The 27,610-nt window shown below is 46.2% G+C and overlaps 2 protein-coding genes across 3 annotated transcripts in view; both read left to right on the forward strand.

Annotated features, from left to right (window-relative positions):
• The window catches only part of RTF2 (replication termination factor 2), a 43,306-nt gene extending 31,109 nt beyond the window's left edge, over positions 1-12,197 (forward strand). Inside the window, exons 6-9 of one of the 2 annotated variants that reach the window (XM_086332688.1) lie at positions 7,884-7,997; positions 10,781-10,835; positions 10,940-11,035; positions 11,785-12,197. In XM_086332688.1, the coding sequence (XP_086188814.1) occupies positions 7,884-7,997; positions 10,781-10,835; positions 10,940-11,035; positions 11,785-11,942 (423 nt within the window). In that variant the 3' untranslated portion in view covers positions 11,943-12,197. The remainder of the gene's footprint in view (positions 1-7,883; positions 7,998-10,780; positions 10,836-10,939; positions 11,036-11,784) is intronic. The other variant, XM_086332689.1, reaches the window with a different exon arrangement.
• Positions 12,198-15,465: 3,268 nt separating this feature from the next.
• Positions 15,466-17,045, forward strand: LOC147360502 (protein FAM209-like). Its single transcript, XM_086332691.1, has 2 exons — positions 15,466-15,759; positions 16,702-17,045. The coding sequence occupies exons 1-2, from the start codon at positions 15,511-15,513 to the stop codon at positions 16,957-16,959; spliced, it is 507 nt and encodes a 168-aa protein (XP_086188817.1). The 5' UTR covers positions 15,466-15,510; the 3' UTR covers positions 16,960-17,045.
• The last annotated feature ends 10,565 nt before the right edge of the window (positions 17,046-27,610 follow it).

Here is a 27,610-nt window from a genome sequence, read left to right on the forward strand (position 1 = left end):
GTTGTTTTGTTTCTGTAATGTGAAATCAACTTTTGTAGTCATCATGAAACTATAATTGTTAAACATGTGACTTTTAATCACTAATTTCCAAGAAATACAAGCAATATTTTTCAAGTGAGGGGATCCCATTAAAAAAAAGTACAGTCTTTTATTTTTGAGCCTTTTTTTTCTTCCGCAAAAAGTTTTATTTAAACTGTGTATTTTAAAGGCTTTAGAAAGAGCGGCAGTTATCATTGTGTTTCATGGATCAGGAGCAGATATAGTTCTTTTTTTTTTTTTTTTTTTTAATGAGTAGCCTCATTAAAATAAGGCTTCACAGGTGGTGCAGTGGTAAAGAATCACCTGCCAATGCAGGAGCCACAGGAGACTCGAGTTCCATCCCTGGATTGGGAAGATCCCCTGGAGTGGGAAATGGTAACCTGCTCCAGTATTTTTGCCTGGAAAACCCCATGGACAGAGAGGCCTGGCAGGCTACAGTCCATGTGGTCACAGAGTCAGACACGACTTAGCAACTGAGCATGGCAAAAACGTCATTAAAATATATATAATGGAACTTTCCTGGTGGTCCAGTGGTTTAGACTCTGTGCTTCCACTGAAGGGCAGGGGGTCAGTGGGGCATGGGTTCTGTCCCTGGTAGGGGAATGGCCAAAAAATAATAATAATAAAATATGTATAGTGTACAGTAGAATTAAATAGCTTCCAGACAATGAATAATGTTTTAAAGATTTTACAGTCAGTTGACTGAAGACATATGACATCTAAGAGATTTTGTAGAATATCCTTCAATAGAAGTAATTACCAAGGCTATGGTTAAGGATGGTGTTAAGATTTTTTCCTTTTTGTGGTATTAGCAATCACACATGATTTCTAATTCTTGTTCTCAGAATGGAATAATTTAACCTTTTATGTTTTTTGTCCAAGCATAAAATATTTCCAAGAAGTTATTTCACAATTCCTTACTATCCTAACTGAGAGCCAGTAAGTATATTTTCCTTCTTTTTTCCTTTCTTCTGTGTCCTTCTGTAGTCCTCCTCTCCCACCCCACTAACAAGCCTTAAACAGCCCAAAACAAAGCCAGTAATGTGGGTTTGGTACCAGGTATTGCCACTGGAACACTTCGGGGCAGTCGTTTTGAATTTCATTATGATGAGATTTAAGTTGTTGTATGGACTTTAAAGGGCAGGTTGGCAACATCCTGTATAAATTAATTATTTTGCTGAAACTTACACTTATTTAAAGGTTATTCCTGTTAGTAAATAGATCATGGGCATCTTTAAAGATGAACTTGTGGTATTTTGCCATATACCCTAGTATACTTCTGTTTTAGAGCATTAATGTTAGCTGGTTAATGTCAATTTAACAGGGATTAAACAGTGTAGTCTTTATCTTCTGGACTGCAGGTGGGGGTATATGACAGAACCTGTCTCTTAAGGCCCAGGGACCCAGGGGTGTGGGAGTGGATAGACGAGTGTTTCCTCCTGAGCCTGGCCTGGGAGGGTGCTCAGTGCTTAAGTCGGATGGGGGTGCTTAATTCCCACCAGTCTCCTGGAGTAGTGAGACCTTCAGACCATGAATGTCGGCTCTCTCTCCATTTACTGTGTGTTTGTCCTAAAAAAGTCACTGTAGCTGCAGCGATGAAAATTTTATGTGTTTTTCTGTCATCTCTAGGCTCAGAATGATGTCCAGAGCATCCTACAAGTTAACGGTTTTTTTCTTGAACTATTTGAGCTTTAACATATTAGACTAATTTTGAACTCAGACCATCTAGCTATCTAGTAAAACAGATGTCTTAATCACAACATGCTAATTCCTAAAATGAGTATTTGTTTCTTCAGCCACTATATGAAGAGGGAAACTGCATTTCAGGATATCCACTCAGAACATCACAGCAAATACAACGTTCTTCTTATTGGTGCAGATTGAGAACTGAGAGTGTGGACACGGCCTTGAGGCTGACTTAGTTATTTCCCACATGAGGAATCAATAAATGGCAGCATTTAAAATTTAAAAATAAAATTGGTCTCATTCTTAAAATTCCACTTTAAATTTTCTTGACTTAAATGAAAAAATGAGGGCTGTTTTTTGAGAGGAAAAGATGCGCAGTACTTCTGAATTTTAAAATATTACTGATATTCCAGTAGTTCTAGTTTAAAGACATGGAGGAGACACAGAAAAACTTAAATTTCATTTTATTAGTAGTAACAATACCTGCTCAGCCTGTGGCATTCATGAAGCACTTACCGAGAGATGCTCCTCTCATGGGTTGGAGGTCCGGGCGTGTCTGCACCCTGCCTGGCTTTTCTTCTCCTTCAGTTGCTTCTCTTGCTGCGGCTCCTGCTGAAGTCACATGAACCAGAGTCGCTTGGCAGGTTTTGTTACCCTTTCATCCCTGGAGGATTTTATTCTTGTCAATTCTGACCCATGGGTTGAAAAACAGAACCTGAGTGTTTCTTCAGGGCTGGCTCCCTTTACAAAACAAACACCTGGCCCAGGAGAAGGGCAGCACGGGGTGCTTCTCGGATTCTAAAAGCTGGGTGAAATCCTGGCAGTCCTGGGTCAGATTTCTTAAATGTTTTTAAAAGAAGGAGGCCAGAATTGATTATTGAGCCTTTTTCATTCAGGGAGTAAATAAAAATCGCTTAAAAATCTCACTTGCTTCCTACGTAGCATTGGAGCAGTCGAGTGCCTCAGCATGGCTCTCCAGAGGCCTGACTTCAGAGACACAGGCAGAGTCCTGGCCCTGCCCCATCTTCCAGCGGCCACCGGCTAGCCTGTGCACCAGGCGGAGGTGGAGTCTCTGTCCACGAGTAGTGGCTCCCCCCTTTTGTTACTCTTCTCTGATGGGTACTTCTCCTCTTAACAATCTTCGCTTTTCTGGCTTAAAAGGTCCTCCACTTGCTGGTCCGCTCTTTAGGTTTACCCCACGTGTGTCTGCCGGGGATAGTGAAGCCAAGAGACGTGACTCAGAGCCCACAGAGACTCTCACCCTCGTGGGTGTCCAGACACCTGAGCTCTTTGTTAAGTCAGATGAGTCCAGCTTTTCTTCACCTCCGGTCACTCGAGATACCTGTTGCTCTTTTGCAGAACAGATGTTGCTTAAGTTTTCTTAATGGGGCATAGAGAACCTGGTCTGTCTGATCTTAAGGGGCTGCAGCATTGCTGTGCATGTAACATGCATGCTTTTTATATAAAAACAGATCTATGCAGCCTTTCAGTGGGGAGACCCTGTGTAGGTTTGTATGGAGGTATTCAGATTCTCTGAGTCGATAGACTAATTTTACCAAGAAAGGAAAGGCCACCCTGCCAGCTCGTCAAACGTTGCTGCAGTGCTGCCCCCCAGGACCCTGAGGGCTTGTCTTAAATGTCCCGTGGGTGCTGCTGAACTGGCCTGGCAGGTCCATCCCTGGGGGAAGAGGTTTGGTGCTGGATTTCACCTGGATCTCACATCCTTAACCTGGGGGAAACAGTGGAAGAAAACAGCTGAGAAAATGGTGAGAGTTGCTTGCATGCACTTTACACCCCACAGCTCTGAGGAAAATACAGAATAAAAATCAAACATGTTGGAGGAGCTGTTGTAATAAGTGGATGAAAGATAGGTTTAATGTATCAGCTTCTTATACAGATTGAAAGTGAAAGTGGAGTCTCTCAGTCGTGTCCAACTCTTTGCGACCCCATGGACTATAGCCTACCAGGCTCCTCTATCCATGGGATTCTCCAGGCAAGAGTACTGGAGTGGGTTGCCATTACAGATTGATTCAGCTAAAATTTTTTAAATGAAAGTCCTAAGAAAACAGCATAAACATAAATAACAGAATTTATATGTGCTATGAATACAGTGGGGTACTTTTGTATTTCTTAAAGCCCAAGAGGAGCAATCTTCTCCTTTTTAGATTACCGTAAGTTTTTTTTTTTTTTTTTTACCCCTGCCTTTATGTGATGTGATGGGCATTCTCACATGTTTTAGGGAGTGTAAGGTTCATGCGGCCTTTTAGGCGAGCTATTTGGCTTTAAAATTTCACTCCCTTTCATCCTGGTTTGAAATATTTCTTTAGGTTATGTTCTCATTCATGTAGTCAGCAGTTATTTACTGAGCGTCCACTGTGTGCAAGACCCTGGGCTTAAGACTTGGCTACAACCAAGAAAGATAAAACCTTCTCATTTGGAGCTTACGGTATGACAGAGGGAAGCCCTGTTTTAAAAGTTCATACACACATACAGGCATGCATTCATTTATTAATATTATAAGCCATGAATGCAGGAAACTGACAGGGTTCTATGACAGAATAACCAAGTCTCAGAAGTGAAATTTCTGGGTCAGAGATGCATGTAATCAGTTCTTCATCACAGTTATTGTTCGTAAGAACAAAAATTGAGAAACCACTACTCCATTTGTCTCATATGTAAAAATACAGATAGAGAGGCATATTACTCTTAATTCTGTCTCCTTCAGGACTTTGCTACTAGCCTTTTTTTCCCAATATTTAAAAAGAAATTAACATCCAGAGATCATATGAATATATAACTTCCAGCCTACTTTTCCTTTTAACATATAATAAGCATTTTCTATGCTGTCAAAAAATCTAAAATAGCTATATATACGCTTCCTTTTTAGGAACGTATTATGATTTATTTAGCTATCCCCCCCCCCCGCATTTTTTTGGACGTCTAAGGTCCAAGTGATGAAGCAAAACTGAAAATGAATTTACGATTTCAAGTGCATGGTAATGGCACACATAGAAAAATGCATTCACAGGGAAATATGGTGTTTTCTGCTTTGTGTGCATGTTAATTTTATAGGCAGAGAGAGGATCAGTCCCTTTGGGGTCTTTACAGCAGCGCCACTCCCCCCCCCTTTCTAAAGTGATTCCTACCCTTTAGTCCACAGAGAAGAGCCCCAGTCTGAGGCTGGCATCATGGCAGAAGCCTGATTCCTGCCCTGGTTTCACTCACCTCCAGGGATGGTTTGCTCCACCCAGGGCCCTGGAGTCCTGCAGAAGCCTGGTGAGGTCAGGTCACAGGCCTGTGGCTGGTGGGAGAGCCAGGTGCCTTCTCCAAGGGCTGCCAGGTCAAGTCCAGGCAGTTGAAGCCTTGAGGGAAGAGTGGGTTTGATATTAGTGGGTCTTTTAAATTTTGGAGACCAAGAGCAAGATACCACGAGTTTTAACGTGAGCAGTTCCTGACTTGGTGGTGTTAGCAGCTAAATCAGCTGTAAGAGTACAACTTTGGGGGCAGCATACCACAGCAGCAGGCAGGGCAGAGCCCACCATTATAGACAGGCAACTAAGCAGTCATGTGCAGGGGAGGAGGCTGAGGCCACTGACATGATCAGGCCAGGGCAGCAGGGCATGGTGGAAGGTGGAAGGAGGCACAGAAAGCCCCCAGAGGAGGACAGCGCGGCTGTGATGGAGCAGGGTGAGCAGACGCCACAACTCTGCCTCACGGTTGTGCACTCAGGAGGGTTACTGACACCAGAACCCGGCCCCAAGCCTCACTGGGCCTTATCTACCACCTGATTCTGTTCCTGCAGATTCTCTCCCATTGTCTCTCCAAGGAGGACACCTCCAGGGGAAGGCTCTGCCCAAATCTCCCACAACCCGCGGCTTCTGGGTTAGAGGGACTCTCCCCCTGCAGAGGGGCTCTTCCCTTCCCCAGGCCTGCCAGCCTCACTGTTCTCCAGGGGCACAGAACTATCTCTACGGCACCAGCCTTGGGCTTGGTGGGTCAAAGGAATGTCTTTTCAGTTGAGAAAACTTACCCGAACGTGAGCTTACTTTGACTTGGAGCTATGCTTTTTGGACCCAGAACCACAGTAAATAACACAGCTAAGGCAGTGGCTGAGGAGAGTTGGGAGGTGCTGGGAAAGCTTTGGCAGCTTCTGAGAACAGAACTTGCAACAGTCTTGTGTTGAGAATGTTATCTATCAAAGAGATTCTGGGCACAGTTGGTCTCTTACTGTTCTGGGCAGAGTGGGCTAGTAGGACCCACCGGACGTGCCCTACAGCTGTCCTCATGGCCCAGCTTTGTCCACTGATCCAGCAGGGGTGTGTAGCCCTCATGGTGAGGGATGGAGACTCAGGCTGTCTAGAGGAATCCTGTGAGGCTTCCTTCTGCGTTCTCCCCCGATGCAGGCGCGCACCTCCCAGTAGGGAGAATGCAGCCATGTGACTGTCAGCCCTCCTTATTGGGCTGGGGGCTTGGGGTTGGTCCAGGACACTCCCCCCCACCCCGCCCCCAATACCAGAATCCGAAGAGGCTGAAGTCCCTTATATAGCATGGTGTAGTATTTGCGTGTGACCGACATCCATCTTCCCATATACTCCAAGTCATCTTCAGGTTACTTAATAAAATACCTAATAGAATATACCTAAGAATAATAATAATACCTAATGATCTTCCTGGGTAAGATATCCCCTGGAGAAGGAAATGGCAACCCACTCCAGTATCCTTGCCTGGAAAATCCCATGGATAGAGGAGCCTGGTGGGCTGCAGTCCATGGGGTCGCAAAGAGTAGGGCACGACTGAGCAACTAACACTCCTACTAATAGAATGTAAATGCTTTGTAAATACGGTGTAAATGTTATGTTAATAGTTGCGGGTCTGTGTAAATAGTTACTGCCCTGCACAGATGCGTGGTAACTATTTAAATAGTATTCAAGTGTTGCTTTCTGGAACTTTATGAAAAAATTTTTTTTCCCAGTATTTTTAGTCAGAAGTTGGTTGAATCCATGGATAAGGAACTCAGGGTAGGCAGTGCTTCTGCCTAGGGAAGCTGGTTAGAGCATGGTGCAGAGGGCTGTGTCTTAGAGTTCCACCTGTGCTGATACCAGAAGCTCTGCTCCAAGAAAATGCGCAACTGCAACAGTAGCTGAGAATGGTCAAGTGCTTGGTGCCCAACTCGGCATTCTAGTCCCTTCAGTGTTACCCTTGCTGGGAGTTCAGTTTATTCCCTTTAACAGAGGCAGTAACTGAGGCCAGGGTCTAGGCAGAGGGACTCTGGAGAGCCCACAGGAAGAGGTCCTCCATGCCCCTGGCCCACACCCTGTCCTCAGCAGCGCGGGCTCCCCAGGGAGCGGCTGAAAATGCAGGTCCCTGTGGGGATGACAGTGGCCACTGCAGCCCAGGACAGAGCTGAGATGCAGCTGTGTCTCTGGAATGATCTCTCCCCCGTCCTGCTAGAATTCAGCCCATTTGCCCCAATCACCAACTATCTAAACTCTAGAACCGTGGTTCTCAAAGCCTGGTTCCCCCACAGGCAGCACCTGCAGGACCTGAGAACACATTAGAAATGTGAATCCCCAGGTCCCACCCCAGAACTCCTGAAAGGAAACTGAAGGTGGGTCCCAGGGATCCCCCAGGAGGTGCTGCTCTGAGGTCAAGGTCACAGACCTCTGTCTGGAATGTGAGATCCCCTGGTCTCTTCCCTTCTAGCCTTGGCTCAGCTGTGTGTGAGCCTCATGGGCTCGTATTAAGTCTGTCATCATGAGATGAGGCAGCAGTAGGTGCTCAGTAAGTACTGCTGGTGAGTCCTTAACAGGCATCTCCTAAATGCCCACCCCGTGCTTGGGTCTGTGCACCCAGAGGTTGGGTCCAGTGGCGGGGGTGGGGACTGTAAGCAGAAGCCCAGCACAGTTTGGAAATGGGAAGAACCCTCCAGAAATGTACGTTCCCAGACACCAGCCAAGGCCAGTCTTGTAGGCAGGCCTGTTGGACTAACCATGCCCGGAAACTTCCCCAAGCAGGGCGGGACCTCCACAGCGGATCAAGCCAAGGTGCAAGCGGGAAAACAACAGGAGGCCCAGTGGCTGGGCTGAGAGCCAGGACCTGGGGTCGCTGCTGTCCGCGTGCTCACGGGACCTGTCTCCTCTCTCCTCTCTCCTCTCCAGTGTGGGGCTGCCTTCCAGGAGGATGACGTCATCGTGCTCAATGGCACCAAGGAAGACGTGGAAGTACTGAAGAGCAGGATGGAGGAGAGGCGGCTGCGAGCCAAGCTGGGGAAGGTACCGCGTCCTGGGCTTTGCCCTTAGCCTCTGAGTCTGGGCAAAAGTAGGTCCTGCCCAGCTATGGCCCCTGCTCGGGAGCCTGTTGCAACCCCACAACCACACTGCTGGCAGCGCCCTCAGGGTTTGCAGTGATGGAGGTGGCTTTTATGACCTAGAAGAACGTGGGCTCTAGAAGATTCCTCGGAGCTCGGGCTCCATGGTCTGCTCTGCACTCAGCTTCCTCTTCAGTGTGGAGGGAGGAGTGGTTGGCCCACCCGCAGGGGAAGAGCACGGGCAGGAGAGCAGAGAATAGCCTTCCCACCACTGGAGCCATGGCTTGGACTCTCTTCCCGCCCACCTGTTTTGAGTGGCACCTCAGTGAGCATCAACTGCAGGCAATGCTCTGGGTTGGGGTGTCAGGGTGCAGGCTTTGTTTTGTGCCCCAGGCTCAAAACAATTGATCAGCTAAGAAATGTGTTCAATATGCCATCGATTCTGTATCCAGCAGTGAATTTTGTTATTTCTTGAGTACTTAAGGTGATAGCTATGGTCTTTTTACATTCTTAAAAAAAAAAGTTAGGTTTAGTTTAAATGTGGGAGAAACTTCATGTCTTCAGAACTAAGGCAAAAGAATGCCTAAAATACTAGAAAATTGAGGACATAAAATAGTGGGGAAGAAAAAATAGCCTGCCTGTTTTTATGCAGTTGGAGTACATCTACCAGTGATGTCATAATTAAAGATTTTTCAGGTTATTCTTTTTTAAAAATCATAATAGAGGAAAGTGCAGGATTGTATCACTCTCAAATAATATGTAATTCATGTTCATGGGGCTTTAAAAGCCTGATGCTTGAGAATGTGGTATTGGTCTTACGTGTCCAGAATTCTCAGAAAGAGCTAAACCATTTGGGTTTTCTTCTCTTATTGTCTCACTTAGGTAGAAAATAAATAATTTGTGTGAATTATTCTGTAGTACAGGAAATTGTGCCCAGCTTATGTGATCAAATGCCAATCGAAGTGTTCCTCGAAGTGGTCTTGTATGGGTTATTACAACATTCATGAGGATAAAGAGCCACTCTGTGTTTTAAAGGGGTGACTTTAGGTTTAGGAGCAATTAAATCTATAAATGTGTTCATTTCAAGTTGGTTTTCTAAATAGCTGTGATCTCATTATCAAATGAGCAAAAAAAGAAAAAGTTTGAGATGTTTTTGACAGAGGACATTTACCAAAAAGGATCTGCTTGTCCTTGATTGCTGCTACCAATCAAGTCCAGTTTTTAAAAAGCACGGAAGGGGAGATTGTGTTTTGAAGGAAGCTTTAGTAGAGATGGTGGTGTGGTCGTAGCCCTCTTACCTTAGTTGTCTCCTGTGTCCCAGGCTTCCGCCAAGTTGTTGAAAGCCCAGCGGAGCTAACCTGCCTGTCTCCTCAGGGTCCTTCCTGGAGCTTCTGGGAATGCCTCTTAGAGACGGCTGCCGGGAAACCAAAATATTTCCCAAATATACCCACAGCTAGGAATAGGACATAGCATTTCCTTTCTAATGCCCCACTGCCCATGCTTTTCAAACATCATAACCTTATCTGTGAGTGGAGGGCTTAGAAGTCACTTTTCTGTATTATTTTTGAACCACGATGTGTTACCCTCAGAGTTGAATGCATGTCTTGCCTGTGTGAAATGAACAGGACATTGTGTTTTGTACAGATGTTACAAATCACAAGGCGTATATATATATTACAAGACCAAGAGGCCACTGCCTGAGCAGGGTCTCTGATGTTTTCTAGAGGTGGGATGTTTTCTAGGTATGGGAGCCTCCTGAAAGGGTTAGGCTGTGTATCTGTAGCGCCGCCTTTTGCATACTGAAGGAAATGTCATGATGAGAGTAAATTCCCTCAGTGAAGAGTCCTGTTTATCCTATGATTGAATCAGCTGTGTGGTTTTTAATATTCTTTTTCTCTTAATGTTTATTTGTTTATGGCTGCACTGGGTCTTCATTGCTGCGTGGGCTTTCTCTAGTTGTGATGCATGGGCTTCTCATTGTGGTGGCTTCTCTTGTTGCAGAGCATGGCTTCTAGGGTATGCGAGCTTCAGTAGTTGAGTAGCAACACGGACTTAGTTGCTCCTCGGCTTGTGGGATCTTCTCAGTTCAGGGATCGAACTTGTGTCTCTCGCATTGTTAGGTGTGTTCTTTACTACTGAGCCAGCAGGGAAGCCCAGCTGTGTGGTTTTTAGAAGTTTCATTTCTTAACTTTTTGCTGACCAGCTTAACTTTAACTATTATGAGCAACAGAATTCTAACAGAAGTAATCCACAGTTGAGAATCGGCTAAAGTGCTCTTTAGTACAGGCCTCAAGTCCTTACAGTTAAATACACAAATGTCAGAACATTTTGACCACTTTGAAGAGGTCTTCCTGAAAAGGTTAGGACTCAGTCCATGGTTATCCTGTCTGGATTTTATGTTATTATCCAGCTAACTGCTCTTATGTGTGTGGTGGTCACTATTAAAACGGACTGTTCTCACCGAAACTTGTCTTCCTCGTTGAAATTGTCTGAGGATGTGGTTTTGGAATATAACTGTACAGCTGAGCAGATCCCTCTAGATGTGTACTGCGTGAGGCATAAGTGTGCAGCCAGAAACACCTAGGCAGGACCAAGGTGCAGGGCTGAGGGTCAGAGTCGCCTTCAGAGGGAGCCCTGCCCTAGGTGACTGTGTCGGCCTCAAGTTGGACTCCCAGGCCAGTGGCAGCCACACAGACGCTAAAAATCAGTGAATTGGAGCACGTGTCCTCTCTCCCTTTCTTTTCACAGAAAACAAAGAAACCTAAGGCGGCAGAGTCTGTCTCAAAATCAGAAATCAGTGAAGGTAAGATGCTAAAAAGAAGTCCTTGTTTAGCAAAAATAAGCCGCTAGGCCTGTTTTGCTAAGTAAGTTCCTGCTTTGGTTTTGTTTTGCTTTGTTTTTTCACAGAAACCCCAGGACCATCAAAAATGAAAACAGGGAAGCCCGAAGAAACCAGCCTTGACACTCGAGAGAAGAAGACCAACTCGGCTCCCAAAAGTGCAGGTGGGTCCAGTTGGGACGACTGTGCGCCACTCAGACAGCTGGAGACCCGCGTGGTCGTGTCACTGTTTGCTGGGGTGACTCTGGAGACTCTAGCTTATCCTGATCGTGTCTCTCTTGGGGTTCCCTGAGCTCTCTTGGGGGGTGACTAAGAAACGGTTGATTCACCTTGGAGCAGAAGACCTGTCAGGATTGAAGGGGGTGTTCACACATGCCGTTGTCCAGTTTTCCTGTGGAGCCTGCTCGTAGGGCCAGGCGAACGGGATGCAGAGACCAAAGACCTGACTCGGTCGTTCCCCGTTTCAAGGCTGGGTTCTCTGTGCACTGGAGCCAGCCTCCCTCCTCTGGCCTCCCAGCCAGGAGCTGTTTGGTGGCTAGTCCAGAATTTAGAGACACTAGTACTTATTTCACAAAGAAGAGAAGGACAGATGGATGAGGTAAGGAGTGAGTCATCTAGTGTTCATGGGTTCCAGAAACCCCTCCACATACCAGCTCCCTGGCCTCAGGGTCTCATGTACGTCAATCCCTGAAGCTGGGGCCAGTGCAAGTAGTGATTAAGGTGATTTTAAATGACAGATTTACATACAGTAGCTTCGTTTGTTTTTTGGGTTTGGTGATTGAGATACTGTATTTCAGCATTCCTCCCCAGAAAGGAGGAGGGAAATTCCTGGGCTTGGTGGCCTCTCAAGAATGTGATGGTTGGAATGGTCTGCAGCCCCAGCCTCAGAGTTGAAAGCTTCTCGTTTTTCCAGCAGCACACGGGATCACTTCTGGAAAAGCCGCTAAGAGGTCCATCGCCGACAGCGAAGAGTCAGAAGCTTACAAGTCTCTCTTCACCACCCACAGCTCCGCCAAGCGCTCCAAGGAGGAGTCGGCCCACTGGGTCACCCACACATCCTACTGCTTCTGAGGCCAGCGGTGCGGCCTCAGCTGGGGCCTGTGCACTTGCTCGTCCCCTTAAAGCTGGAGCCAGGCACGGTGCCTTCGAGTAGGAAGGCACAGTGGGGACTCTGTGACCCCGCTGGCCTCGCCCGTCACCCTGTCCCGCTGACCTCCACCCTCTGTGCACTTGGACCTTCCCGCGGCCCTAAGAGCACGTTGGCTGCATATTTATGCTCAAAATAATTAAAGACTCCAGGTTCCTCCTGGGTGTGTGGTCAGCTCATTTTGACTAACATTTTCATGGTTTTGCTGCCAATGGTTAATTAATTAAATAAGCCAAGTGAGACTGAACTTGAGAAAGGACGAGTTGAGTTTCAAGTACATTCTGCCTGCAGGGCTGTGGGAGGGAGCGTTTTGCACCAGAGCAGGGGACTTAGGGGGTTTCCTTGCTCCATCGCTGTGATGAGAAAGGCGATTTAGTTGCGCACCTGATGATTTGGTACAAAAATTAAGTCTAAAGTCTGCTTTTTCTCTCATCTCTGTGTTTTCCTTCTTCCACTAATATTTGAGTGAGAAACTTGGAACCATTGCATTGTTAGTGACAGTAATTCTGTGACGTCACATCAATGCCACATTCTTTCTCAGCAGATTATGAAAAGGAAAACTGGATATAAAATTGGTATGTCTCATGCATAAAGTGTGTTAAAGTCATTAATTAATGAAACTGTTCTAAAGGCAGGAGCCTCAAGATTGTGAGCCCTGCCTTCTGGAGACAGGGGCATATTACTGAGATGGTTCTTTATAGGGGATCCGGGGCATGGAGTTCCATTAAGAAGCAGGCAGAGGAAACACAACACTGTAAATCAACTATACTTCAGGAAAATACAATTTTTTTTAGAGCAGACAAAGGAGCTGGGAGAGGAAGTTGGAAGCGGGAGGGAGCAGCCTGGGGTTGGGAAGGGGAAGGGGCTGGAGAGCTGAAGCCAGGCTGCTCTGACACCCTGTCCTCTGCCTTAGCAGTCAGGAGTTGGACCCCAGGATACGTGAATATAGATGCATTTTCATCAGATTATATCAAGATCAGTGAATTTTTGTTGCAGACTTTTTCCAGAAGAAACGTGAAAATTACCGTTTATGTACATTTATATGCAGACATCTAGTTACGATCACCATGCCTATTTCTGATCAAGCCTGGGGTCTCACACTCCTGTAAGCTCTCTACCCGGGAGCCCCCCGCCCCTGAAGCTAGGGGGAGTGTGATCCCCACGTCAGCCTGTGTGGTACGTCCGACTCTCCTCTGTCTCCCCTTCTGATTTCACATCCTCTCACAGAACTTCCCTGGGCTCAACACAGTCAGAGGCTGAGTGCAGACACACCGTGGACCCTGGGTTGTAGCAGTAGAAGTCTTCTTTCTGAGGAAAATGTGTGAATCTCATGACCCAGCGGAACAGCTGCAAGCCCTGTGTTCCGCTGATTGGGATTTTTTTGTTTTGTGTCACTTTCAGAAGCTGGTGGTTTTTGAACACGGTGGCCTATGGGCCTGGTTGTGTTCCTGGCGGCGGCTCCTGTCCGCGGCACCCCTGTCGCCTCACCGTCCCCACACCTGCCTGGATATCAGCCTCTCCCCCACTTCATCCAGCCAACTGATCATCCCTCACACTCTGCCCGGATGTCTTCTTCAGGAAAACCTGCCTGCCTGAACTAACCTCCAGCTACCCCCTCGCACTCTCAAAGCTCTCATTTCTTACCACAGTTTTTTGTTTTTTGGCCATGCTGTTCAGCCTGCGGCATCTTCATTCCCCAATCAGGGATCGAACCTGTGTCTCCTGCGTTGGAGTCCTAACCACTGGACCACCAGGGAAGTTCCCTCATCACAGTTTGTTTTTTCACAGTAATAACAGTTCACCCTGGATCTGGAAGATCCCCTGGAGAAAGGAATGGCTACCCACTCCAGGATTCTTGCCTGGAGAATCCCATAGACAGAGGAGCCTGATGGGCCACAGCTCATGGGATCACAAAGAGTCAGACATGACTGAGAAACTAATGTTTTCACTTTTTTCAATAACAGTTAAATATTAAAAATTAGTTTTCATTTACATTTGAAATCGAGATGTCCAATCTCCATTGTTTTTCCAGAGAACTTACAGGAAAAAAAGATCACCTAAAAGGATGGAGCTTTTTTAAGGCTGTTGCTGCTTCTGCTGCTGCTAAGTTGCTTCAGTCGTGTCCAACTCTGAGCAACCCAATAGACGGCAGCCCACCAGGCTCCCTCGTCCCTGGGATTCTCCAGGCAAGAACACTGGAGTGGGTTGCCATTTCCTTCTCCAATGCATGAAAGTGAAAAGTGAAAGTGAAGTCGCTCAGTCGTGTCTGACTTTTATCGACCCCATGGACTGCAGCCCACCAGGCTCCTCCATCCATGGGATTTTCCAGGCAAGAGTACTGGAGTGGGGTGCCATTGCCTATTCACAAACTTAAAATTGGCATTTTTCTTCAGTTTTCATCTCCGCTATTAGTACTTATTAGTCTAAAACTCAAAACAGTTTGCTAATGAACAACTGCATACTTCATACTGTGACCATTTGATAACTGGTCATGTAAAACTAATGCTCAAATGTTGATTTGTCTTCAATTTATAAATAGTAAAAGCAAAAGAGGTCTTTCCTAATTCCCTTATCACAATTTTAATGAAGTAAATGATACTCTTAATTAAGCCAGGCGTTGTACACTCAGATGATGTCAGCGAGTGTGGATATGAGGTAATAGGAAGTGGTGGGGACAGTAGAACATAGCCACCGGAGGGGCGGTTTCCTACTTGGCTCCAGCAGAGAGGGGCCCTGTGTTATCAGATCTTCCATACTTTTCAAGGAAATCAGAAATCTGACCTTTGTAAATTGGAGCTCCCCCACCCCCATTTAAATACCCCAGCCAAAGCAAGAGATGCAGGAGACTTGGTTTGATCCCTGGGTTGGGAAGATCCCCTCGAGGAGGAAATGGCAACCCACTGCAGTATTCTTTCCTGGAGAATCCCATGGACAGAAGAGCCTGGCAAGCTACAGTCCATGGGGTCACAAAGAGTCAGACACGACTTAGCGACTGAATACAATAATTTTTCAGAACAGTGTAGGCCACACAAAACACATCAGGAGCTCCTAGTTTGCAGCCTCTGGTTTAATATCTTTCTTTCCCATTCAGCTTTCTGCTCCATGGGGGCACATGCCTTGAGTCTGCTCTGCTCACCACAGTGTCTGGATTCAACAAATGCAAAAATAAAAATAGGAGATGGACCCGCCCTCCCAGTAGAGCACCAGGCTCAGAAAGCATACACTGGCAGGGAGATGGCATTCTGTCACTCCCCACCTCTTTTTCGACTGCTTGCTGGAAATGATGCCATTTCCCTTTAAATCCTACTCCCAGGCGACCCCCTCAAGCCTCTTAATCCTCTGCCCTGAAGTCATCACAATGGCCAGAGCAGGTTCTGGCTGGGGGGCCCTCTGTGACATCACCAACAACCCAGCCCTGCCTGGTCCCCTGTCTCCAGGTGCAAGGGCACACCAGCCCACTGTGAGCCACGTCCTGTGCCATCTCTGCTCACCATGCAGTCTCTGAAATGGTGCTTGTTCTTGCCTCTGTGTCTCTCCTGCGGCTATGCCTTTATGTTTTCTTCTCTGAGAGAGAAACCCAAAGAAACCCAGGGGAAGGTCCCCTGCGGAGGGCACTTTAGAATTCGGCAGAATCTACCAGAGCATACCCAAAGCTGGCTTGGGAGCAAGTGGCTCTGGCTCACTTTTATTGTTGTGCTGTACATGATACTGAAGTTTCGAGGAGATGGTGAAAAGAATAAGGTAAGGGTGGCTCCTTTTGTTAATCCACGTTGATTCCATCTCAGAAAACTCAGACTCAAGAGAAACAGATGCTCTCGTTATTACAGGCAAGACTTAGGTATAACGAGTTTGAATATGGAGTATCTACGCCCAGTCCTGAGTGTGCTGGTTAACTCATTTCCCCACATATCCTTAGAGAAAACTAGGCCTGAACTCACAGAGGTTGGGACTCATATAGTTGAAGGCCACCTTTTGTTTATTAGGCAACTAAAACCTTGGCTCAAAGTTTATCCTGTTAAATCAGTTGTTTTTTTTTTTTTTTCAAATGAGGATAGATTCAAGAACTTGGCATGTTTCAGGTCAAAATTATTTACAGAGCCAGATTCACTGCCACTGATTTTTCATTTCCCTGACATCTGAATTATTACCAGTTGCTGAACTGAATGGAAGTGGTATCATTATTCCAAGTAAAGGAAAAGATCTGTTGTAAAGGGTCAGAGGTGTAAAGAAGTAACAGCCTGTCCATGAAGAGGCTGAAGAGCTCTGAGAAGGGGATGGGAAGAGAAATATGGTGGCTTGTTGCCTCTTCAGCAGACCCAATGCTCCAGGATACTGTGTCCAAACTGACGGGAGCAGGGGATTGGCAAACCTTTCTGCAAAAGGCCACATAGTCGATATTTTCAGCTTTGTAGCCCATTCTGTCTCTGTTGCAAGGACTCAACTCTGCCCTTTGAGCATGAAAGCAGTCATAGACTATCGGCAAATGAATGAGCCTGGCTGTTCCAATAAAACTTTATTAACAAAAACAGCTGGCAGGCCATATTTGGCCATCATTTGCCAGTCCTTTGACTAGATCAATGCTAGAGCCAACTTCTCTCAGGTGAGCCCAACTCTCTTAGAACTCCGTCAACACAAACCAGCAATGTCAATGGTATCATTCACCCTGAATATCTTTCTTGACAGGTGCAGACTCCTCCCACCCTTCGGGGCTGTACCTTTCGCCCTCCAGGAAGGAAAAACGCTTCACCCAACAAAAACTATGCATTCAGTACCTTAACCCAGCTCGAGATGGACCTTGTGGAATTTGTGTCCAGGGTGCGGAATCTGAAAGTCAGCATGGCAACCAGCAGTCACTTCAGGCTTCAGAACTTAGGGAACGCAGATCCACAGCATAAAGTTACAATATATGAGGTTTGGGGCGAAGAAGACTCTGTCGATTGAGTGGGTTTGTGTGTCCAAGTAGGAGAGGAGAAGTTGGGTACTGACAAACTGTATCCAAACTATAAAACTGTTGTGAAGAAAAGCAATTCTCGTATTTGTGACCTTTTTCCTTTCTCATTTTTTCTTTAAACTGGAAAAAAAAAACGTGAGGCCAGAAGCCATTGCAGTTACTGTTTTTGTGTTTCTTACCTTCTCTAGAGCTGAGGGTGGTGAGAAGCGTGAGGACAGTGACAAGCTTGGCCACTGGGCCATGACCTTTGTAGAATAAGGCTTGGGAGATTTTGGGATAAGATGCTAATATTATTTCTGTAATAACTTATCTTTATAGTAGCTATTTTTGGAAAGGGCAGAACCATTTTTTCTCTAATTTACTACATTACAAAGGACAACTTTAATTATAGGTTTAAAATTATAAAATGATTGAGTTAGGAGGTATGTGTGCCCGGAGGATGGTGGATTCACTTTTTTTTTTTTATGTTTATTTATTTAGCTGCTCCTGGTCATAGTTGCGACCTGTGGGATCCAGTTCCCTGACCTGGGCTCCCTGCATTGGGAGTGTGTAATCTTAGCCACTGGACCATTAGGGAAGTCCCTCACTTCATTTTCTTACCTTCAGAAACTTATTCATTCTATCTTGTGGGTCTAACATATTGACTTTTTCTACACAAAACTGACAGTTACATGTATCTAAATGGATTAAGAAAAATGGAAACTCAAACCACGTTTCTAATGTCATTTGGATATAGACAAGCTAATCAGGAGCTTCCAAAGCAGTCAGGGTTAGCATTCTTTGTGAGTGCTAAGTCGCTTCAGTCATTTCCGATCCTTTGCGACCCCATGGACCACTCTGTCCGGGATTTCCCAGACGAGAATACCGGAGTGGATTGCCATGCCTCCTCCAGAGGATCTTCCCAACAGAGATCAAACCTACGTCTCTTATGTCTCCTGAATGTTCTTTATAATACTTGTTTAAAGTATGGATATTTGGGGAACTTCTCTGGCAGCTAGCCCAGTGTTTAAGACTCCAGGCTTCCATAGCAGGGGATGAAGTTTTGATCCCTGGTTGGGGAACTAAGATCCCACATGCCTTGCAGTGTGCCAAAAAAAACAAATAATAAAAATAAAATATGGGTATTTCGGCATGTTCGTATGGCTAATGGAAACTACACTTTCTCTGGGCTGTTCTATTATCTCATGACGCCTCATAAAGGCCACCCTGATAGTTTTAGGACGAGCAGATGCAGGCCTAGGCAGAGACGTCCGCTCTGGAAGTTCCCTTATTTCCACTTCACACCTAATTTAAGTGTGCTTGAACCTCCATTGCCTTCCATCTGGCTAAAAAGAGTTAATCCTCATGGTTCGAGCAGCATCTTCAAGACGAGTCCCACACAGTGTCTGAGAGACCTCAGGTTAGACCTCCCACCTCTTCCCCTCTCATCATTGTCACCCTGTCTTTGAAAAGTGATCCCTGAACCCTTTGCTTTTTGTCTCAATTTCAGCTTTCAGAATATTTTTAAAAAAGAAAAAAAAAAAAAAACTGGAAGGAGTTGAGATGTCTCCTCAGTGCCTCCTGTACTCTTTCTGCGTGTTTTCAAGCAAAAGTTATTTTCCCAGCACATTCTGAAGAAATGCAGATAAGGAAAAAAGACTTTGGTTTTAACCTGTGATGTCAACATGGGGTATATTTTAGATTAGAATGGAGATAATCAAAAGGTTGCCAAATCACGACTCACAGGTCAAATCAGCTTCTGCCTGTTTTTGAACAGCCCTGGAACTAACCGTGGTTTTTTAATTTTTAATTTTAATATTTTTGGCCACGCCATGTGGCAGGCAAGGCCTTAGTTCCCTGATCAGGGATAGAGCCCATTCCACCCACAGTGGAAGTGTGGAGTATTAACCACTTGGACCATCGGGGAAGTCCAGTAATGGATTTTATATTTTTAAATGGTTGAAAAAATATCAACTGATGAATCATATTTCATGATATGAAAGTTACATGAAACTCGAATTTCAGTGACCGTAGATAAATTTTTATTGAAACAGAGCCACACTATCATTTACATGTTGCCTCTGGTGACTTTTGTGCTCTGTGGCAGAGTTGAATTACTGCACAGAAACCATTATGACCCACAGAGCTGAAAATATTTACTAACTAGCTCTTCACAGGAAAAGTTTGTTGATCCTAGTTTATACTAATCTTGCTCAGTCATGTCCAACTCTTTGCGACCCCATGAACTAGAGCCCGCCAGGGTCCTCTGTCCATGGAATTCTCCAGGCAAGAATACTGGAGTGGATTGCCATTCCCTTCACCAGGCGATCTTCCTGACCCAGGGATCAAACCTGGGTCTTCTGCTTTGCAGGCAGATTCTTTACCATCCAAGCCACCAGGAAAGTCCTAATTTATATGTTAACAAACAGAAGATATGTTCACTGGGATCTGATATATTCAATAACCTTCACAAACATCCCCTCTTGGTCTGATAAGCAAAAATGTAATTTCGTATCATTTTTGTGTTGTTTTGTCCCAGCTAATGATGGGAATCCTATGAAAGAGCAAAACATCAAAATTTCTTATAGGAAGTTGATCTGGGATATAATTAGAACAAAATCTGCTGTTCAAGTGGATTTAACAGTTTCCATAAAAGAGTGTCCCGAGTCTTTGCCTTGACTAACACAAAGCTTTGCAGACCCCGGTGTTGCCTAGAAAATAGTGTTTTCCTCGCTCCAGTCTATTTCATGCATTATTTTCATACAAAAATGTAATAGATACAGATCAAGGAGTGAGAGCCCCACAAAGCCGCTCACCTCTGCTGTTTGAGTGTCAGCTGAAACCCCAGGGTTTCTGCACTCTGCAGTGACTCAGCAGCTCGAAGCCACCAGATGGTTGTAGTCACCTACACCTCCTGTCTCCGTCAGAGGAGATTCACTTGGAGGGTTGGCAGAATTCGTAGCCAAGACCCTCTCCTGGCGGCCTGAAAAGACCACTGCCAGAGGTGGTGGGTCATGAGGCAGAGATGTGAGAGCATCCTCTAGGATCTGAGAACAGTCCCCAGTCGACAGCTAGAAAAGAAGCCCAGAGTCTCAGTCACACAGCTGCAAGGACATGATCTGGAAGAGCCCCCCGTGTCAGAGGGGACCCCTGTCGTGTGAGACCCTCACAGAGGAGCCCACCCACCGGAACAGACTCTCGGTCCACAGAAACTGTAGGAGAATAAATGTGTGTTGCTTGAAGCCACCAAGTTTGTGATAGTTTATGACACAGCAGTAGAAAATCAGTAACGCACACACCCCATCTTTCTGTTCCCAATTGCTGAACACCATTGTTGTTCCCAATGCCTTGGAGGACAAGTCCACACTCCCTCTGACCTAGTCCCTGGCTTCTGAACTAGGGGAATGGGACCAAAGGAATAATGGCAGGGGATCAAGAATAGGACTGTCCTGCTCCTTGAAACTAGAAGTTACAAACTATTGGCCCAGGGACCAAGCCTCCCCCTGCCCTGACATGTTCATTTGACCATAATCACGTTATTGAGCATTTAATTTGAAATAATTGTAGAGTCACAGGAAGTTGCAAAGGTAACAGAGTATCTTTTTAGACCCTTCACCTGGATTCCCCAGTGGTTGCATCTTATGCAACTTGAGAACAATCACAGAACCAGAAGACAGATGTTGCAACAGTGTGTGGGGAGAGTCTGTGTTGTTCTGTCCCTGGTGTGGAAGCCTGGACCCACCCTACCCCAACCACACTATCCTGGCAGAGACTGTCAACAGCCTTCCCCACCTCCCCTGACCCCTGGCAACCACCAATCCGTTTCCATCTCTACGACAATGTTATGCGAATGAAATCACACAGTGTGTTACCCTTGAGGTTGGCCTCTTTCACTCCTTACAGCCCTTCAGATACATCCAGGTGGTGTCATATGCCAACAATTCATGCCTGTCTGCTGCTGAGTCTGTTGAACCATCCGCTTGTAGGGGCACATTTTAGTCTTTTTGTAGTTTTCGCTTATGATAACAGGACTGCTATGAAGAATTGTGTGCAGGTTTCTATGTGAACACACACTTTCATTTCTCTGGTTTAGATGTCCAGGATTATGGCTGCTGGTTCACATGAGAAGTGTAGGGTTTGGCCTTCACTGAGAGTCAAAGATTTAGAAAAAAAGATGCACCCAGAGAACTGCCTCTCTTTCTCATCCCTGCCACCCGAATCCCATGCCCTCTTCCCCTCCACAAAGCCCTGTAGGGCTGTGATCAGCCTCGTTGCTTTCTGTCTTATCCTTCCTGCATTTCTGTTGCGCAAATGAACAGATACACATTTATTTTCTTATGCTCCTTCTTTCTGATGTGAAGAAGAGCAAGCGTTCTATATTCTTTGGGGCTTTGCTTTCTCCATTTAACAGAAAGTCCTTGAAAATCCCTTCTTATTGGCTTTGAGAGGGTCTTTCTCATGCTTTTTTCCCCCGCTGCAGAGTGCTCCATCATGTTTGTTCAGCCTCCGTCTTCCATGAAAATCTTCAGGTAGTTTCCAGAAGTTTGAAATGACAAATGATAATGCAGTGAATCACTTTGTGCATACCTGTTTTTGTGTTGTTGGAGACATAACTTTAGGGTAGATTTCTAGGAATGACCTTAGTGGGAGAGAAAGGAAAGCCCAGGTGTAGTTTTGTTAGGTATTGCCAAATTTCCCTCCAGGAGGCTTGTGCCAGCTCGAATTCTCATCAGAAATGCCAATACAGATTTTTTTTTTTTTTAATGGATTTGCGGACAGCGGACTGGACACTTCTGCCTGAACCACCTGTCTTACGTGGCCTTGTGAGGCTTGCAGTTACCTAAGATTGCTGCTAGGTGGCAGACGAAGCCCGTCACGGGAAACAGCGCTCTGGTTTCCCAGACCTTGTTTTCAAAGACCTTTGATGAAAATAATGTGTGAGATGAAGTGATGGTAACACTTCATCTGATGAAGTGGTCGTAACACTTTGATCATAGTTAGCAACTGGCATTCTTTGTACCAGTAGTAATAACAGGGGCTTCCCTAGTGGTCCAGTGGCGAAGACGCTGTGCTCCCAATGAAGGGGGCCTGGGTTCAATCCCTGGTCAGAGAACTAGACCTCACATACCTCAACTAATAGCTGGTGCAGCCAAATAAATAAATAAATAAATATTTATATTAATTATATATTTAACATATATTTATATATTATACATATTAATATATATTTAAAAGCAGTAATAACAACGTTACTTTTTATTAACAATGAACTTTTGTCATTGATTATTTATTCATTTATTCAAGTGTTTGTTCTGTGCACTTCTCCAGGTTCTGGGCATGAGAAGATAAAAACAAACAAACATCTTCCCGGGACAGAGCTTGCTGTCCACTGAGGAAGAAATGAGAAGCACACCCATGAGTCCAATAGGTAGTCTCTCCAAGGCAAGAGGTGAGGGTGTGGGGGTCAGTGAGCAAGATGGTTCTTTAGATCTTAAATGGTGTGGTCACGGAAGGGCTACTGAGAAGCCGTTACTAGAGGGGGTCAGCCCTGAAGACCAGCTAGAGATGAGTGTGGAGGACACTGGGAAGGGAGGTGCAAAAGGCCTGAGGCTGGAGGGAGCCCAGCCTGATGGGGAGCCCTGGGTGGGGGTGGTGTCCTGTGCTTGGGGTGGAGTTGGGGAGGGGATGAGGTGGGGCCCAGGGAGCAGGTGCCTTGCAGGCCATCCACAGGACTTGAGTTTCCCTCCTGGTGAGATGAGGGCCGTGGGGAGAGGAGACTGGAACAGGCCAGGATGCACCCATTTCTCCAGGTATCTCCAGATGGCCCAGCCTGGGCCACACCCGATGGATGCCGAGTGAGTGCTGGTCTCTGCTCTCAGGAGCCCTTGGTGGGGGTAGGGGGGGCCTCAGGGGACAATAGACATGGCCACATGAGGTTTCCCGTGGGAAACAAGGAGTCTTCTGGAGGCCCTGAGAGTGAGCTCTGGCTTCTGGCTCCTTGGAGCCACTTACCAGTTCTGTAAACTCTAGAAAACAGATAATACGCCGAGCCTTCAATTTTATGAAGATGCACGTGGGTTGCACGTAGGGGACCCAGTCAAGCAGCTCTGCCTCTGTCTGTCTGTCATCCTCCTGTTGACTGCTAGTCCTTTGAAGCCTTGTCTGAATCTCATCTATAACATGCAGCTGACCCCTCCTTAACTAATGAATGACATCTCTCTTTTTTTGAGAAATTTTTTGTTTCTTTTGTTTATTTATTTATTATTTATTTGTTTGGCTGTGTTGGGTCTTAGTTGCATCTTGGTGTATTTTTGTTCAGTTGCTGCTAAGTCATGCCTGACTCTTTGCGACCCCATGGACTGCAGCACGCCAGGCTTCCCTGTCCGTCACCATCTCTTGGAACCTGCTACAGCTTATGTCGATCGAGTCAGTGATGCCATCCAACCATCTCATCCTCTGTCACCCCCTTGTCCCCTGCCCTCAATCTTTTCCAGCATCAGAGTCTTTTCCAATGAGTTGGCTCTTCACATCAGGTGGTCCAAGTATTGGAGCTTCATCTTCAGCAGCAGTCCTTCCAGGAAATATTCAGGGTTGATTTCCTTTAGGATTGACTGGTGTGATCTCCTTGCCCTCAGCATGTGAGATCTTTGTTCCCTGACCAGGAATAGAACTTGCATTCCCTGCATTGCAAGGCGGATCCTTAACCACTGGACCACCAGGGAAGTCCCCCGAGTAACATCTTTGACACGTGGTCATCATACTGTAAAAGAGTCATGATTCCCTTACACGGAGCCCTGAGCCCTTCTCAGCGACAGTGCTGACATGAAGACAGCTCTGAAGTGTATTACTCCCAGAGATGAAGAAATTAGATTCCCTTCCATCTTGAAAACCCATAGAAAAGTAAACATGATGGAGAGGAGGGGACAGTGGCCATGGGAGGACCCACTGCTGCCCAGGCTCTTCTGTCTCTCTTTCCTAGGGACACTTGGGGAGGCCCAGCAGGGACCTGCCCCAGAGTGGTGACCTGGGAGAGGCAGAGATGTGGGAGGCAGCTCCCTGGGGGCACAGGGAGGCCCTGAGTTCCTGGGGGCAGAGCCCCTCCCTGTCTGGCCCCTGGTCCCTGCCTGGACCCTCGCCTCCCCACTGGGGCTGCAGTTCTGAGCCATGAGCTTGAAGAGGCTGCTCAGCGCCTTCCCCTCCCAGTGTGTGTGGCCTCAGCCCTCAGGCAGATGCGCTGGAGCTTTGCCATCATAGCCACCTTGACCTCGATATTCTGGAAACACCGTCTCCCCTTCACCCACTCACCCTTCCCTCTGTATCTGTTCATCATCATTCAGCCAGGGCTCAGGAGCATCTCTGTGTGAGCACGGCAGTGGTGCTGAAGATCCAGTGATGTGTGAACGCGGCGCACAGGGCCTCCTCACACCCCTTAGAGGTGGCTCCCAGGAAAGAGACTGAAACACGGTGCAGCCACAGCAAAGAACAGGACAGAGCTTCCCCCAAAACTCAAAAAGCAGAATTTCCATAAGATCTGGCAACCCCACTTCTGGGTAAACACCCCAAAGCAGGACTGGGGAGAGCTATTTGCTCACCCAAGTTCATAGCAATGATTTTCACAGCCACCAAGAAACAGAAGCGGCCTCAGTGTCCATGGGTGGACGGATGAATCAATGAACACAATGTGACTTATCCATACGTTGCGTATTATTCAAGTCCAAAAAGGCCAAATTCCTTCTGGGCACCGAGAATGCAAAGGTAATAAAATCCTACAGTATTTCTGGGGATTTTGTCAGACAAAGACGAAACGCCAACACTGGCCACGAACACATAAATATACAACATTGTTCAGGAGCAGCTGAGTGCTGTGAAGAAAAATACTCTGGAGGAGGGGCCCCTGAAGCCAGATGGTCAGGGAAGACCTTTCGGAGGACACTTTGAACAACACGCTGTGTGAGGTGAGGCCCTGGGGATGGGAAGCCAGTGCAAAGGCCCCAAGGTTCTCCGAGAAACCCACCTTCCTTCCGAGGGTTGGCCTCTTGCTGTAATTGGGTTCTTGATGGACATGCTGACCCAAAGTGTACCACTTTGGCACAAGGATTGTTTTGAGCTGGAGGCAGCTGAGGCAGAAAGTGCTCTCTGCCCTCCCTTTTTCTGCCCCAAAGCAGGACAGAGGTTTCATAGAGGGAGGTGCCCCTCCCCTGCCCTCGGGGAGAAGAATGATTCTTATTCTAGAGTTCGGATGTACCGTACTTAACCAGTTCCCTCCTTGTGGATGCAGGGTGCTCCCCAGTGTCGTGTTATCATGAACACATATGGTTCCTATTTCCCCAGACTGGGCAGGACTTGATGCTCCCCACTTCAGGCAGTACAGCTGCCATCTGCCAGTGTTTGGGTTTATTCCACAGTCAGCAAACACTCAAAGCACAGCCAGGCAAGGCACTGAAAACAAAAACCCTTGCAACAGCTTACACGTGACTTATTTTAGAATTTCTAAGTACAGTTAAGTGATGATTCATCCCACTTAAATCTGAGCTGTTTAATGGACCATCTGGTTCATCAGAATATGAAAGACTTTGCCCAGCAACCTGGAAAAGTACCCAAGAGGAAAAGAGAAGTGGTTTTTAACCACTGAGAGGGAGTCCCAAGAAACATCAACTGAGTGTCAGCTCCTTGAAGACAGGAATGTTGGTGAATAAATAAACTGCATAATGTCTGGGCCTATTTTTCTAAAAAATGTTTTTTATTAATTTATTGGTTATGCTAGGTCTTCGTTGCTTCATGCATGCATTCTCTAGTTGCAGCAGTCGGGGGCTCCTCTCTAGTTGCAGTACACAGGCTTCTCATTGCGGTGACTTCTCTTGTTTCGGAGCACGGGCTGCAGGGCACACGGGCTTCAGCGCTGCAGCCGGGGGCTCAGTGGTTGCAGTTTCCTCACTCTAGAGCACAGGGTCAGTAGTTGCGGTGCACAGGCTTAGTTGCTCCACAGCATGTGGACCAGGGACAGAACCCATGTCTCCTGCATTGGCAAACAGATTCTTTACCGCTGAGCCACAAGGGAAATGCCTAAAAAATATTTTCTTTTTTTCTGATTACAAAAGCAATGCAACTCAAAGCACAAGAAACCAAAGAATAATGAGTAAGTGAAATTAAAAGCTTTTGCACTTCAAAAGGAAACTATAAGAAAGTGAAAAGACAACTCAGAGAATAGGAGCAAATATTTGAATATCATGTATCTGACAAGGATCTAGTATTAAGAATATATGAAAAATTCACAACTCAATAAAAACCAACTGAAAATGTGCAAAGGACTTAAATAGATATTTCTTCAAAGAAGATGCACAAATGGCCAACAAGCACATAAAAAGATGCTCATCATTACTCATCAGGGAAATGCAAATCAAAACAACCATGAGACACCATGTTATACCCACCAGGATGGCTGTCATCAAAAAGACAGACAATAGCAAATGTTGGTGAGGAGGCAGAGAAATTGGAACCCTCACACACTGCTAGCAGAAATGTAAAATCACGCAGTTACTTTAGAAAAAGTCTGGCATTTCCTCGAAGGGTTAAACATACAGAGTCACAGTGCAACCCAGCCATTCTATTCCTAGGTGTCAACACCTGCCCCAAATGAAAACATACCTCCCGTATAAAACTTGTACATGAGGCTTCCCTGGTGGCTCAGGGGTATAAAGAATCCGCATGCCAAGGCAGGAGACACAGACTTGATCACTGGTCTGAGTCGCCACATGCCAGGGAGCAGCTGAGCCCGTGAGCCACAGCTACTGAAGCCGGCATGCCCTAGAGCTCACCTTCTGCAAGAGAAGCCAGTGCACTGCAACTGGAGAGTAACCCCCCTCACAGCAACTACAGCAAGCCCGGGTGACAATGAAGACCCAGAGCAGCCATAAATAAACAAACAAAAATAACTCTTATAAAAAGCTTACACACGAATGTTCATAGTAACATTATTCATAATAGCCAGAAGTGGCAACAACTCAAATGTCCATCATCTGATAAATGGATTAATAAAGTGTGGACTAGTCATAGAGCCGGAGAAGGCAATGGCACCCCACTCCAGTACTCTTGCCTAGAAAATCCCATGGACGGAGGAGCCTGGTAGGCTGCAGTCCATGGGGTCGCTGAGGGTCGGACATGACTGAGCGACTTCCCTTTCACTTTTCACTTACATGCGTGGAGAAGGAAATGGCAACCCACTCCAGTGTTCTTGCCTGGAGAATCCCAGGGATGGGGGAGCCCGGTGGGCTGCCATCTATGGGGTCGCACAGAGTCGGACACGACTAAAGTGACTTAGCAGTAGCAGTAGCAGCAGTCATAGAGCAGAATATTATTCAGCTATGAAAAGGAACGAAGGGACTTCCTGGTGGTCCAGGGGTTAAGAATCTTCCTTGCAATGCATGCCATGCAGTGCAGCCTTAAAAAAAATGATATAAAAAATAAACCCCATACCGTTAGCACTCACTTTCCATCCTTAGCCCAGCCCTGACAACCACTAATCTACCTTCTGTCTCTGGATTTGCCTCTTCTGGGCATTTCTCATAAACTTCGTCAGCTACACGCAGCCTTTTGTGTATTCTGTTCTTTATCATGGCTGAATACCATTCCATGGCATGGATGGGCCACATTTTGTGGATCCAT

Source organism: Bos grunniens, chromosome 13, assembly GCF_055505025.1.
Source record: "Bos grunniens cultivar Pamir isolate PY7600 chromosome 13, Bosgru_T2T1.0, whole genome shotgun sequence".
In the NCBI taxonomy this organism is placed as follows: Eukaryota; Metazoa; Chordata; class Mammalia; order Artiodactyla; family Bovidae; genus Bos; species Bos grunniens.